The sequence below is a fragment of the Salvelinus fontinalis genome, chromosome 33 (assembly GCF_029448725.1).
Source record: "Salvelinus fontinalis isolate EN_2023a chromosome 33, ASM2944872v1, whole genome shotgun sequence".
NCBI classification, from domain to species: domain Eukaryota; kingdom Metazoa; phylum Chordata; class Actinopteri; order Salmoniformes; family Salmonidae; genus Salvelinus; species Salvelinus fontinalis.
Genome location: NC_074697.1, coordinates 12,628,085 through 12,644,046, shown reverse-complemented (window position 1 = coordinate 12,644,046; position 15,962 = coordinate 12,628,085). Strand labels below are relative to the sequence as shown.

The window sequence follows — 15,962 nt, the reverse complement described above, 5'->3', positions numbered from 1 at the left end:
AGACCAAAAATTTTTTTTGGGGGGGGCACACGAGGAGTGTGGCAAAGCCGGGTAGGATACCCGAGCCAACTCCCCGTGCTTACCGTGGAGGTAGAAGGCGTCGTACTGGTAAGACACCGTGTTATGCGGTAAAGCGCACGGTGTCCCCAGTACGCGTGCTTAGCCCAGTGCGGGCTATTCCACCTTGCCGCACTGGGAGGGCTAGGTTGGGCATCGAGCCGGGTGCCATGAAGCCGGCCCAACGTAGCTGGTCTCCAGTACGTCTCCTCGGGCCGGTGTACATGGCACCAGCCTTACAGGTGGTGTCCCCGGTTCGCCTGCATAGCCCAGTGCGGGCTATTCCACCTCGCCGCACTGGCAGGGCTACGGGGTTCATTCAACCTGGTAGGGTTGGGGAGGCTCGGTGCTCAAGAGCACGTGTCCTCCTTCACGGTCCGGTAGACCCGGTGCCACCTCCATGTACCAGTCCTCCGGTGGCAGCCCCCCGTACCAGGCTGTCTCTCCGGGTTCTCTCTCCTGCTGTTTCCTCCTCTCCAGCGCAGCCGGTGCCTAGACCACGCACCAGGCTGTCTCTCCTTCTCCTCCCTACAGAGCTATCTGTCTCCCCAGCGCCATCTGAGCCATCCGTCTCCCCAGCGCCATCTGAGCCATCCGTCTCCCCAGCGCCATCTGAGCCATCCGTCTCCCCAGCGCCATCTGAGCCATCCGTCTCTCCAGCGCCATCTGAGCCATCCGTCTCCCCAGCGCCGTCTGAGCCATCCGTCTGCCATGAGCCTGCAAAGCCGCCCGTCTGCCATGAGCCTGCAAAGCCGCCCGTCTGCCATGAGCCTACAGAGCCATCCGCCAGACAGGAGCCGCTAGAGCCGTCAGCCAGACAGGATCTGCCAGAGCCGTCAGCCAGACAGGATCTGCCAGAGCCGCCAACCAGACAGGATCTGCCAGAGCCGCCAACCAGACAGGATCTGCCAGAGCCGCCAACCAGACAGGATCTGCCAGAGCCGCCAACCAGCCATGAGCAGCCAGAGCCGTCAGAGAGCCATGAGCAGCCAGAGCCGTCAGAGAGCCATGAGCAGCCAGAGCCGTCAGAGAGCCATGAGCAGCCAGAACCGTCAGAGAGCCATGAGCAGCCAGAGCCGTCAGAGAGCCATGAGCAGCCAGAGCCGTCAGAGAGCCATGAGCAGCCAGAGCCGTCAGAGAGCCATGAGCGTCGAGAGCCGTCAGAGAGCCATGAGCGTCGAGAGCCGTCAGCCTGCCATGAGCGTCGAGAGCCGTCAGCCTGCCATGAGCGTCGAGAGCCGTCAGCCTGCCATGAGCGTCGAGAGCCGTCAGCCTGCCATGAGCGTCGAGAGCCGTCAGCCTGCCATGAGCGTAGAGAGCCGTCAGCCTGCCATGAGCGTCGAGAGCCGTCAGCCTGCATGGACCTGCCAGAGCCGTTCAGCCAGGACCTGCCAGAGCCGTCCAAACAGGACCTGTCAGAGTCCTTCAGCCGGGATCTGCCCCTTGTCCCGGTGTTGCCCTTTGTCCCGGTGCTGCCCTTTGTCCCGGTGCTGCCCCTTGTCCCGGTGCTGCCCCTTGTCCCGGTGCTGCCCCTTGTCCCGGTGCTGCCCCTTGTCCTGGTGCTGCCCCTTGTCCCGGTGCTGCCCCTTGTCCCGGTGCTGCCCCTTATTCCGGTGCTGCCCCTTATTCCGGTGCTGGTCCTTATCCTGGTGCTGCCCCTTGTCCCGGTGCTACCCCTTGTCCCGGTGCTGCCCCTTGTCCCGGTGCTGGCTGTTTATTTTGGGGAAAGTAGTTTTAGGGTGGTCAGTGGAGGGGGTAGACAGAAGAGGGGAGTGACTATGGTGGTGTGGGGACAGCGTCCTGAGCCGGAACCACCACCGTGGTCAACTGCCCACCCGGACCCTCCCCTGGACTTTGTGCTGGTGCGCCCGGCGTTCGCACCTTGAGGGGGGGGTACTGTAACAGTCCTGACCTATTTATGTTAGTTTTTATGTGTTTATGGTCAGGGCGTTAGTTTTGGGTGGGCAGTCTATGTTATCTGTTTCTATGTTGTTTTTGGTTTGCCTGGTATGGCTCTTGATTAGAGGCAGGTGGTTTGCGTTTTCCTCTAATCAAGAGTCATATTTAGGTAGGGCATTCTCACTGTTTGTTTGTGGGTGATTGTCTCCTGTGATGTTTTCGTGTTGCCGATGTATATTCACAAACGGGACTGTTTGGCTGTTCGTTTTGTTTCGATGTCGTCTGTTGCCTGTTCGTGAGTTTACGTTTCAGTTATGTAAGTTTATGTTCAGGTTTCGTTCTACGTCGTTTTGTTATTTTGTAAGTTTGTTAAAGTGTTTGTTTTTCGTGTTGCCATCATCATTCAGTTTTCGTTGTTATAAAATAAAAAGATGGCTTATTTCCCTGACTCCGCATTTTGGTCTGAAGATCCTTCTCTCCTCACCTCATCCGAGGATGAGGAAAGCGACAGCTATAACAGAATCACCCACCAACAAACAGAGACCAAGCGGTATGGGAATGCTCGACGGAGCAACAAGGACTTCTGGACTTGGGAGGAGATCCTGGACAGTAGAGGACCTTGGGCTCAACCAGGGGAATATCGCCGTCCAAAGGAGGAGAAGAAGGCAGCCACAGCCCAGGAGCGCTGGTATGAGGAGGCAGCGCGACGACGCGGTTGGGAGCCCGTGAGTCAGACCAAAAATTTTTTTTGGGGGGGGCACACGAGGAGTGTGGCAAAGCCGGGTAGGATACCCGAGCCAACTCCCCGTGCTTACCGTGGAGGTAGAAGGCGTCGTACTGGTAAGACACCGTGTTATGCGGTAAAGCGCACGGTGTCCCCAGTACGCGTGCTTAGCCCAGTGCGGGCTATTCCACCTTGCCGCACTGGGAGGGCTAGGTTGGGCATCGAGCCGGGTGCCATGAAGCCGGCCCAACGTAGCTGGTCTCCAGTACGTCTCCTCGGGCCGGTGTACATGGCACCAGCCTTACAGGTGGTGTCCCCGGTTCGCCTGCATAGCCCAGTGCGGGCTATTCCACCTCGCCGCACTGGCAGGGCTACGGGGTTCATTCAACCTGGTAGGGTTGGGGAGGCTCGGTGCTCAAGAGCACGTGTCCTCCTTCACGGTCCGGTAGACCCGGTGCCACCTCCATGTACCAGTCCTCCGGTGGCAGCCCCCCGTACCAGGCTGTCTCTCCGGGTTCTCTCTCCTGCTGTTTCCTCCTCTCCAGCGCAGCCGGTGCCTAGACCACGCACCAGGCTGTCTCTCCTTCTCCTCCCTACAGAGCTATCTGTCTCCCCAGCGCCATCTGAGCCATCCGTCTCCCCAGCGCCATCTGAGCCATCCGTCTCCCCAGCGCCATCTGAGCCATCCGTCTCCCCAGCGCCATCTGAGCCATCCGTCTCTCCAGCGCCATCTGAGCCATCCGTCTCCCCAGCGCCGTCTGAGCCATCCGTCTGCCATGAGCCTGCAAAGCCGCCCGTCTGCCATGAGCCTGCAAAGCCGCCCGTCTGCCATGAGCCTACAGAGCCATCCGCCAGACAGGAGCCGCTAGAGCCGTCAGCCAGACAGGATCTGCCAGAGCCGTCAGCCAGACAGGATCTGCCAGAGCCGCCAACCAGACAGGATCTGCCAGAGCCGCCAACCAGACAGGATCTGCCAGAGCCGCCAACCAGACAGGATCTGCCAGAGCCGCCAACCAGACAGGATCTGCCAGAGCCGCCAACCAGACAGGATCTGCCAGAGCCGCCAACCAGCCATGAGCAGCCAGAGCCGTCAGAGAGCCATGAGCAGCCAGAGCCGTCAGAGAGCCATGAGCAGCCAGAGCCGTCAGAGAGCCATGAGCAGCCAGAACCGTCAGAGAGCCATGAGCAGCCAGAGCCGTCAGAGAGCCATGAGCAGCCAGAGCCGTCAGAGAGCCATGAGCAGCCAGAGCCGTCAGAGAGCCATGAGCGTCGAGAGCCGTCAGAGAGCCATGAGCGTCGAGAGCCGTCAGCCTGCCATGAGCGTCGAGAGCCGTCAGCCTGCCATGAGCGTCGAGAGCCGTCAGCCTGCCATGAGCGTCGAGAGCCGTCAGCCTGCCATGAGCGTCGAGAGCCGTCAGCCTGCCATGAGCGTAGAGAGCCGTCAGCCTGCCATGAGCGTCGAGAGCCGTCAGCCTGCATGGACCTGCCAGAGCCGTTCAGCCAGGACCTGCCAGAGCCGTCCAAACAGGACCTGTCAGAGTCCTTCAGCCGGGATCTGCCCCTTGTCCCGGTGTTGCCCTTTGTCCCGGTGCTGCCCTTTGTCCCGGTGCTGCCCCTTGTCCCGGTGCTGCCCCTTGTCCCGGTGCTGCCCCTTGTCCCGGTGCTGCCCCTTGTCCTGGTGCTGCCCCTTGTCCCGGTGCTGCCCCTTGTCCCGGTGCTGCCCCTTATTCCGGTGCTGCCCCTTATTCCGGTGCTGGTCCTTATCCTGGTGCTGCCCCTTGTCCCGGTGCTACCCCTTGTCCCGGTGCTGCCCCTTGTCCCGGTGCTGGCTGTTTATTTTGGGGAAAGTAGTTTTAGGGTGGTCAGTGGAGGGGGTAGACAGAAGAGGGGAGTGACTATGGTGGTGTGGGGACAGCGTCCTGAGCCGGAACCACCACCGTGGTCAACTGCCCACCCGGACCCTCCCCTGGACTTTGTGCTGGTGCGCCCGGCGTTCGCACCTTGAGGGGGGGGTACTGTAACAGTCCTGACCTATTTATGTTAGTTTTTATGTGTTTATGGTCAGGGCGTTAGTTTTGGGTGGGCAGTCTATGTTATCTGTTTCTATGTTGTTTTTGGTTTGCCTGGTATGGCTCTTGATTAGAGGCAGGTGGTTTGCGTTTTCCTCTAATCAAGAGTCATATTTAGGTAGGGCATTCTCACTGTTTGTTTGTGGGTGATTGTCTCCTGTGATGTTTTCGTGTTGCCGATGTATATTCACAAACGGGACTGTTTGGCTGTTCGTTTTGTTTCGATGTCGTCTGTTGCCTGTTCGTGAGTTTACGTTTCAGTTATGTAAGTTTATGTTCAGGTTTCGTTCTACGTCGTTTTGTTATTTTGTAAGTTTGTTAAAGTGTTTGTTTTTCGTGTTGCCATCATCATTCAGTTTTCGTTGTTATAAAATAAAAAGATGGCTTATTTCCCTGACTCCGCATTTTGGTCTGAAGATCCTTCTCTCCTCACCTCATCCGAGGATGAGGAAAGCGACAGCTATAACAATAGCAAACATCACAACAGCATTGATTCAAGCCAAACATAGCGATAAGGTATAAACCACCAAAATATATTAATTTTTTCACTAACCTTCTCAGAATTCTTCAGATGACAGTCCTTTAACATCGTATTACACAATGCATATAGAGTTTGTTCGAAAATGTGCATATTTAGCGGCTCAAATCGTGGTTATACAATGTGATTAGTGGCCAAAACTTCAAGCAATCTGTCCGGCGCCATCTTGGAGAGGCACCTATTCTAATCGAAAACTATTCATAAACTTGACTAAAAAATACAAGTTGGACAGCAAATGAAAGATAAATTAGTTCTTAATGCAATCGCTGTGTTAGATTTTTAAAATTAACGTTACTGCGCAATACAGCGTGCGCTAAAGCGAGACCGCACCATAATTCATGGCGGAATTATTATTTAACATTTGTCAACATAAGTACGAATTAACAGCATAAAGACTGCTTACTATTAGCTGAGCTTCCATCAGAATCTTGGGCAAGGTGTCCTTTCTCCAGAACAATCGTCTTTGGGTTGAAAGATGTCCTCTTGTCCTGTCGAAATAGCCGCTAACGTTAGCCACCCACTGGAGAGGTGCCCAACTCGTGAAAGCGCATCACAAAGAAATCCAGGAAAATCGCAATAAACTGCTATAAACTGCTATAAGTCGGTTTAAATTAACTACCTTATGATGTCTTTAACACCTAGAACGAATAAAAACACGACCGGAGATATAGAACTACTAAAACGAAAGCGTTTGCAGGACGCCATTGTGATGTCTTCTTGCGCCAGGCGCACCGTTGAAAAGGACGGTACTTCCGTTCCATGGTCTTATATAGGGTCCCAGATTGCGCAATCCACTCCATTCAAATTCTCCCCGCTTACTGACATCTAGAGGAAGACGTATGCAGTGCATGTAGCCCGATGGCTTACATGGGGACTTATAAACTGGCCTCAGAACAGGGACATCGATTTCTGAAATCTCACTCCCTGACAGGAAATGTGCTGCAGAATGAGTTCTGTTTCGCTCAGAGAAATAATTCAAACGGTTTTAGAAACTAGAGTGTTTTCTATCCAATAGTAATAATAATATGCATATTGTATGAGCAAGAATTGAGTACGAGGCAGTTTAATTTGGGAACGAAATTATTACATAGTGCAAATAGCACCCCCTATTGCCAAGAGTTTTTTAAACCATAACACTGTTAGCCCGCTGAGCTAAAGCCTGGATGGTAGTTTTGGGAAACCAACACATTTCTACAGATCTCAGATATACACACACATGGAATCCTGACCTTCCTGTTCTGTGTGTGTGTTGTGTTGTGCTGTGTGTGTGTGTGTGTGTGTGTGTGTGTGTGTGTGTGTGTGTGTGTGTGTGTGTGTGTGTGTGTGTGTGTGTGTGTGTGTGTGTGTTTACCGTATACCTCTGTGTGTAGGTACGTCCCAGTACACCCCTCCAGAGTGGTTTCTGAGGGAGTCGTACCGAGCTGGTCCCTCCACCGTGTGGCAGCTGGGGGTGGTGCTCTACGACATGCTGTGTGGGGACCAGCCCTTCAACACAAGGAGAGAGATACTCTATGAGGAGCCTTACATCAAGGACCAACTGTCCAGACGTAAGACACACACACACACACATCAATACACACACACACATCAATACACACACAGGAATACACAGACAGACAGGCACACACAGGAATACACAGACAGACAGACAGACAGACAGACAGACAGACAGACAGACAGACAGACAGACAGACAGACAGACAGACAGACACATTAACCCTCCTTTGTTCTCCAGACTGTGTGGATCTGTTGAGGAAGTGTCTGGCGAAGCGACCCCGAGGACGGCCCACTCTGGAGGAGATGCTACTCCACCCCTGGCTCCAGCCGGACACGCCCCCTGGCTCCAGTGAACCGGACACTCCCCCTGGACAGACCTGCAGCTTGTCACCTGAACACAACACAACCCAACCCGACATAAACAATCGATTTTTAAAACACTTTTTTTAAACCGTCTTCGAAAAGTGACTCCTTCAACGTGAAAATATAAACTTTGAAAAAATATCATACTTTTATCATTCATGATTTCATGACCACCCGGTACTCTACCCTGCTACCACCCGGTACTCTACCCTGCTACCACCCAGTACTCTACCCTGCACCACCCGGTACTCTACCCTGCACCTTAGAGACTGCCGCCCTATGTACACAGAGTCATTGAACAATGGTCACTTTAATAATGTTTACATACTATTTTACCCACTTCATATGTATAATACTGTATTCTAGTCCTGGTTCATCCTATATAACTACTGCTGTCCACTTCATACTGTATTCTAGTCCTGGTTCATCCTATATAACTACTGTTGTCCACTTCATATGTATTCTAGTCCTGGTTCATCCTATATAACTACTGCTGTCCTCTTCATACTGTATTCTAGTCCTGGTTCATCCTATATAACTACTGCTGTCCACTTCATACTGTATTCTAGTCCTGGTTCATCCTATATAACTACTGCTGTCCACTTCATACTGTATTCTAGTCCTGGTTCATCCTCTATAACTACTGCTGTCCTCTTCATATGTATAATACTGTATTCTAGTCCTGGTTCATCCTATATAACTACTGCTGTCCACTTCATACTGTATTCTAGTCCTGGTTCATCCTATATAACTACTGCTGTCCACTTCATACTGTATTCTAGTCCTGGTTCATCCTATATAACTACTGCTGTCCACTTCATACTGTATTCTAGTCCTGGTTCATCCTATATAACTACTGCTGTCCACTTCATACTGTATTCTAGTCCTGGTTCATCCTATATAACTACTGTTGTCCACTTCATATGTATTCTAGTCCTGGTTCATCCTATATAACTACTGCTGTCCTCTTCATACTGTATTCTAGTCCTGGTTCATCCTATATAACTACTGCTGTCCACTTCATACTGTATTCTAGTCCTGGTTCATCCTATATAACTACTGCTGTCCACTTCATACTGTATTCTAGTCCTGGTTCATCCTCTATAACTACTGCTGTCCTCTTCATATGTATAATACTGTATTCTAGTCCTGGTTCATCCTATATAACTACTGCTGTCCACTTCATACTGTATTCTAGTCCTGGTTCATCCTATATAACTACTGCTGTCCACTTCATACTGTATTCTAGTCCTGGTTCATCCTATATAACTACTGCTGTCCACTTCATACTGTATTCTAGTCCTGGTTCATCCTATATAACTACTGCTGTCCACTTCATACTGTATTCTAGTCCTGGTTCATCCTCTATAACTACTGCTGTCCTCTTCATATGTATAATACTGTATTCTAGTCCTGGTTCATCCTATATAACTACTGCTGTCCACTTCATACTGTATTCTAGTCCTGGTTCATCCTATATAACTACTGCTGTCCACTTCATACTGTATTCTAGTCCTGGTTCATCCTATATAACTACTGCTGTCCACTTCATATGTATAATACTGTATTCTAGTCCTGGTTCATCCTATATAACTACTGCTGTCCACTTCATACTGTATTCTAGTCCTGGTTCATCCTATATAACTACTGCTGTCCACTTCATATGTATAATACTGTATTCTAGTCCTGGTTCATCCTATATAACTACTGCTGTCCACTTCATACTGTATTCTAGTCCTGGTTCATCCTATATAACTACTGCTGTCCACTTCATATGTATAATACTGTATTCTAGTCCTGGTTCATCCTATATAACTACTGCTGTACACATATTTTCTGTTCATATAATGTCCATTTTGTCTATACACACCATCATATACAGGTATATATGTTTATATTCTGACCTCTGACATTGCTCGTCCTAATATTTCTACATTTCTTAATGTCATTTGTTGATTTTTGTGGGGGAATTTGTGTGTATTGTTTTGTATTGTTAGGTATTACTGCACTGTTGAATTTTGCTTCACGCGCGATAATTTTTGCAAAATATGTGTACGTGACAAATAAAATTTGATTTGATTTTGACACATACTCAATAAATATATTTTGCTGTGCTGTACTGGCTCAATGGTGGTTTCCTTGGTTACATGTCAACCTTACAGAATGAGTGACAACGATTCTGTTTGAAACTAAAAACATGATTGATATACATGACATCATATTTGACCTTATATTGATATCGAGGTATCCATTTTTTTTAAAGTATTATGTCCTGAATTTAAAAAATATATATATTTATATTAATATATAATTTATTTATATGTTACAAATTAAGTTTTCGACGAACCTCCAGTCCCGACAGGCGGCGCTGTTTGAGGAAGTGCGTCAACGTGTTTATATTTAGACAACCTCACATCCGGTGGAGTTTCGACCAATGAGATAGCGTCGTGTTGTTTGAACCGAGGAGCGGGACTAAGTAAAGCAACTAACGTCAGCTAAAACAACAAAAAACGGTGTGATAACGGATACAGACATTGAGGATAAGCTAAACAGACGGAGGGGACGTTAATGTTTGAGTTCGGTGAGTATTTTGTCAGATTTTGGACGCTAACCTAGTTAGCCATCACGACAGTAACGGTGGGATATAAACATTGTAATGATACTCTGTCAACAACAGGGGAAAAAAGTCAATTATACCGATGTATCCATGGAGAGACTATTTTAGCTATAGTTAAGCTGACTAGTCCTAGTAAAAACAAATCACTGAATGTAAAGATGCCACTTAGTTTTTTCCCCATATGTTATTTTCCTGTCGCTAGCTAACGGTACATGAATTGAGAAAAACGGAAGCATAGAGGATAAGCTAAGTAACGGTAGTCCTAAAATGTCAACTGGGGCGTATTCATAACGCCAATTCTGTTGTAAAACGTTTATTAAACGGAAGCGTACGGAACGAAACAGAGAAGGACCTACCTGAATTTGTCCAATAGAAACCCTAATTTTGTTCAGTTTGGTTCTTAAACGGTCAACGGTAACGAATACGCCCCTTGTCACCATTATTTGTCAATTGACAGTCAGTTCCCGATCTTCTTTTCGGTGAAACTGACCCGGCAAAAAAGAGTAAAGATGAACCGAGCAGGCAAACCATTGTACATGAAGACCTACGGCAAACAGAACCGGAAGTTGGAGGCCTGGATCTCCCCTGACAACAGAAAACAGATTTTCGCCAGCACCTCTTCCTCTGACCTGTCCATCGCTGCGCCCTCCAGCCCCAAACCCCCAGCCAAGAGGTAAGAGTTTTTCTCTCCCCCTGAAGAGTTAGTGATCTGGGTGTTCAGGCTTTTGCCCCGTTCCTGCTCAGCAGGGACTAGATAGATTAGCTGAATCAGGTGTGTTGGAGCGGTGGTGGGTCTAGCTTCTCCTGGATTTGCTTCTAAAATTACTAGTATTGTCTAAATGTGGGTGACAGTGATTGGAATTCTAGCTCTCTGTGTCTTCTTCTATGGTCTTCTCTGCTCTCGCTGTGTGTCTTCTTCTATGGTCATATCTGCTCTCGCTGTTTGTCTTCTTCTATGGTCATATCTGCTCTCTCTGTGTGTCTTCTTCTATGGTCATATCTGCTCTCTCTGTGTGTCTTCTTCTATGGTCATATCTGCTCTCGCTGTGTGTCTTCTTCTATGGTCTTCTCTGCTCTCTCTGTGTCTTCTTCTATGGTCTTCTCTGCTCTCTCTGTGTGTCTTCTTCTATGGTCATATCTGCTCTCTCTGTGTGTCTTCTTCTATGGTCTTCTCTGCTCTCTCTCTGTGTGTCTTCTTCTATGGTCTTCTCTGCTCTCTCTGTGTGTCTTCTATGGTCTTCTCTGCTCTCTCTGTGTGTCTTCTATGGTCTTCTCTGCTCTCTCTGTGTGTCTTCTTCTATGGTCTTCTCTGCTCTCTCTGTGTGTCTTCTTCTATGGTCATATCTGCTCTCTCTGTGTGTCTTCTTCTATGGTCTTCTCTGCTCTCTCTCTGTGTGTCTTCTTCTATGGTCTTCTCTGCTCTCTCTGTGTGTCTTCTTCTATGGTCTTCTCTGCTCTCTCTGTGTGGTGTCTTCTTCTATGGTCTTCTCTGCTCTCTCTGTGTGGTGTCTTCTTCTATGGTCTTCTCTGCTCTCTCTGTGTGTCTTCTTCTATGGTCTTCTCTGCTCTCTCTCTGTGTCTTCTTCTGTGGTCGTATCTGCTCTCTCTGTGTGTCTTCTTCTATGGTCTTCTCTGCTCTCTCTGTGTGTAGTCTTCTTCTATGGTCTTCTCTGCTCTCTCTGTGTGTCTTCTTCTATGGTCTTCTCTGCTCTCTGTGTGTCTTCTTCTATGGTCTTCTCTGCTCTCTCTGTGTGTTTTATTCTATGGTCTTCTCTGCAGTTATATGGTCACTTTGCTCTGACTGACACCAGTAGTGTCTATGGTCTTCTCTCTCCATCTAAACTGTGACCTCTCTTCCTTCCTTCTGCACTGATATGGAAACTTCCTCTTCCCCTCCGCTGTCCCAGAGGGAGGAAGAGGAGTACAGCAGACGGCAGTAGAGCGACGCGACCGGCGAAGACCAAAGCCCTGTCCTGTCTGAGAGAGAAGGACAGTGATGAAGAGAACATCTTCATCGTCCCTCCTCCTCCTCCTCACACCCAGACCCAGCAGCGGACCAACAACACAGCCAGGTCAGACTGGTGGCATTACCTTTTTGGTCTTCAAATATCTATCTGCCCTGTCTGTCTGTATCTATCTGACCTGTATCTGACCTGTCTGTCTGTCTGTATCTATCTGACCTGTATCTGACCTGTCTGTCTGTATCTGACCTGTCTGTCTGTCTGTATCTGACCTGTCTGTATCTGTCTGCCCTGTCTGTCTGCCCTGTCTGTCTGCCCTGTCTGTCTGTATCTATCTGCCCTGTCTGTATCTATCTGCCCTGTCTGTCTGTCTGTATCTGCCCTGTCTGTCTGTCTGTCTGTCTGTATCTGCCCTGTCTGTATCTGTCTATCTGACCTGTCTGTCTGTCTGTATCTGCCCTGTCTGTATCTGTCTATCTGACCTGTCTGTCTGTCTGTATCTGCCCTGTGTGTCTGTATCTGACCTGTCTGTCTGTATCTGCCCTGTCTGTATCTGTCTATCTGACCTGTCTGTCTGTATCTGACCTGTACCTATCTGACCTGTGTATCTGTATCTGCCCTGTCTGTCTGTATCTGCCCTGTGTGTCTGTCTGTATCTGCCCTGTCTGTGTGTCTGTATCTGCCCTGTCTGTATCTGTCTATCTGACCTGTCTGTCTGTATCTGCCCTGTGTGTCTGTATCTGCCCTGTGTGTGTTAGGAAGCCGTTGTTGAGGCGTGCTGGTAGGAAGGCCCTGTCTGTATCTGCCCTGTGTGTGTTAGGAAGCTGTTGTTGAGGCGTGCTGGTAGGAAGGCCCTGTCTGTATCTGCCCTGTGTGTGTTAGGAAGCCGTTGTTGAGGCGTGCTGGTAGGAAGGCCCTGTCTGTCTGTATCTGCCCTGTCTGTCTGTCTGTATCTGACCTGTCTGTCTGTGTGTGTGTGTGTGTGTGTGTGTGTGTTAGGAAGCCGTTGTTGAGGCGTGCTGGTAGGAAGGCCCGGCGTATCGTGAGCTCCAGTGAGAGTGATGGAGAGACGGCGACCACCAGACGACCCAACCCTAAACGCTCCACCGCGGCTAGAGACGAGACACAGTCAGACTTTTACATCTTTTATTCATTTAACCTTTATTTAACTCGGCAAGTCAGTTAAGAACAAATTCTTATTTACAATGACGGCCTACCGGGGAACAGTGGGTTAACTGCCTTGTTCAGGGGCGGAATGACAGATGTGTACCTTGTCAGCTCGGGGGATATGATCCAGCAACCTTTCTGATACTGGCCCAACGATCTAACCACTAGGCTACCTGCCTCCTCTAACCAATAGGCTACCTGCCTCCTCTAACCACTAGGCTACCTGCCTCCCTCCTCTAACCACTAGGCTACCTGCCTCCTCTAACCACTAGGCTACCTGCCTCCCTCCTCTAACCACTAGGATACCTGCCTCCTCTAACCACTAGGCTACCTGCCTCCCTCCTCTAACCACTAGGCTACCTGCCTCCTCTAACCACTAGGCTACCTGCCTCCTCTAACCACTAGGCTACCTGCCTCCCTCCTCTAACCACTAGGCTACCTGCCTCCTCTAACCACTAGGCTACCTGCCTCCCTCCTCTAACCACTAGGCTACCTGTCTCCTCTAACCACTAGGCTACCTCCCTCCTCTAACCACTAGGCTACCTGCCTCCTCTAACCACTAGGCTACCTGCCTCCTCTAACCAATAGGCTACCTGCCTCCTCTAACCAATAGGCTACCTGCCTCCTCTAACCACTAGGCTACCTGCCTCCTCTAACCACTAGGCTACCTGCCTCCTCTAACCACTAGGCTACCTGCCTCCTCTAACCACGAGGCTACCTGCCTCCTCTAACCACTAGGCTACCTACCTCCTCTAACCACCAGGCTACCTGCCTCCTCTAACCACTAGGCTACCTGTCTCCTCTAACCACTAGGCTACCTGTCTCCTCTAACCACTAGGCTACCTGTCTCCTCTAACCACTAGGCTACCTGCCTCCTCTAACCACTAGGCTACCTGCCTCCTCTAACCACTAGGCTACCTGCCACCTCTAACCACTAGGCTACCTGCCACCTCTAACCACTAGGCTACCTGCCTCCTCTAACCACTAGGCTACCTGCCTCCTCTAACCACTAGGCTACCTGCCTCCTCTAACCACTAGGCTACCTGCCTCCTCTAACCACGAGGCTACCTGCCTCCTCTAACCACGAGGCTACCTGCCTCCTCTAACCACTAGGCTACCTGCCTCCTCTAACCACTAGGCTACCTGCCTCCTCTAACCACTAGGCTACCTGCCTCCTCTAACCACTAGGCTACCTGCCTCCTCTAACCACTAGGCTACCTGCCTCCTCTAACCACTAGGCTACCTGCCTCCTCTAACCACGAGGCTACCTGCCTCCTCTAACCACGAGGCTACCTGCCTCCTCTAACCGCTAGGCTACCTGCCTCCTCTAACCGCTAGGCTACCTGCCTCCTCTAACCGCTAGGCTACCTGCCTCCTCTAACCGCTAGGCTACCTGCCTCCTCTAACCGCTAGGCTACCTGTCTCCTCTAACCGCTAGGCTACCTGCCTCCTCTAACCGCTAGGCTACCTGCCTCCTCTAACCGCTAGGCTACCTGTCTCCTCTAACCGCTAGGCTACCTGCCTCCTCTAACCGCTAGGCTACCTGCCTCCTCTAGCCGCTAGGCTACCTGCCTCTTCTAACCGCCGGGCTACCTGCCTCCTCTAACCTCTGGGCTACCTGTCTCCTCTAACCACTAGGCTACCTGCCTCCTCTAACCACTAGGCTACCTGCCTCCTCTAACCACTAGGCTACCTGCCTCTTCTAACCGCCAGGCTACCTGCCTCCTCTAATACCACTATACCACTCCACTATACCACTACACCACTATACCACTATACCACTATACCACTATACCACTATACCACTACACCACTATACCACTACACCACTATACCACTACACCACTACACCACTACACCACTACACCACTATACCACTACACCACTATACCACTATACCACTACACCACTATACCACTACACCACTATACCACTATACCACTATACCACTACACCACTATACCACTACACCACTATACCACTACACCACTACACCACTACACCACTACACCACTACACCACTATACCACTATACCACTATACCACCACTACACCACTACACCACTACACCACTACACCACTACACCACTATACCACCACTATACCACTATACCACTATACCACTATACCACTACACCACTATACCACTACACCACTATACCACTACACCACTACACCACTACACCACTACACCACTACACCACTATACCACTATACCACTATACCACCACTACACCACTACACCACTATACCACTATACCACTACACCACTATACCACTATACCACTACACCACTATACCACTATACCACTATACCACTACACCACTATACCACTATACCACTACACCACTATACCACTATACCACTACACCACTACACCACTACACCACTACACCACTACACCACTATACCACTATACCACTACACCACTATACCACTATACCACTATACCACTACACCACTATACCACTACACCACTATACCACTATACCACTATACCACTACACCACTATACCACTACACCACTACACCACTACACCACTATACCACCACTATACCACTATACCACTATACCACTACACCACTACACCACTATACCACTATACCACTATACCACCACTATACCACTATACCACTACACCACTATACCACTACACCACTATACCACTACACCACTATACCACTATACCACTACACCACTACACCACTATACCACTATACCACTACACCACTATACCACTATACCACTATACCACCACTATACCACTATACCACTACACCACTACACCACTATACCACTATACCACTATACCACCACTACACCACTACACCACTACACCACTACACCACTACACCACTATACCACTACACCACTACACCACTACACCACTATACCACTATACCACCACTATACCACTATACCACTATACCGCTATACCACCACTATACCACTATACCACTACACCACTACACCACTACACCACTACACCACTATACCACTATACCACTATACCACTACACCACTACACCACTATACCACTATACCACTACACCACTACACCACTATAC

General features: G+C 49.8%; 1 protein-coding gene across 1 annotated transcript in view; it reads left to right on the top strand.

Annotated features, from left to right (window-relative positions):
- The window catches only part of LOC129831727 (serine/threonine-protein kinase pim-2-like), an 18,528-nt gene extending 11,289 nt beyond the window's left edge, over positions 1-7,239 (top strand). The window contains exons 6-7 of the mRNA XM_055895129.1: positions 6,658-6,834; positions 7,023-7,239. Of these exons, the coding sequence (XP_055751104.1) occupies positions 6,658-6,834; positions 7,023-7,234 (389 nt within the window). The 3' untranslated portion in view covers positions 7,235-7,239. The remainder of the gene's footprint in view (positions 1-6,657; positions 6,835-7,022) is intronic.
- Positions 7,240-15,962: the final 8,723 nt, after the last annotated feature.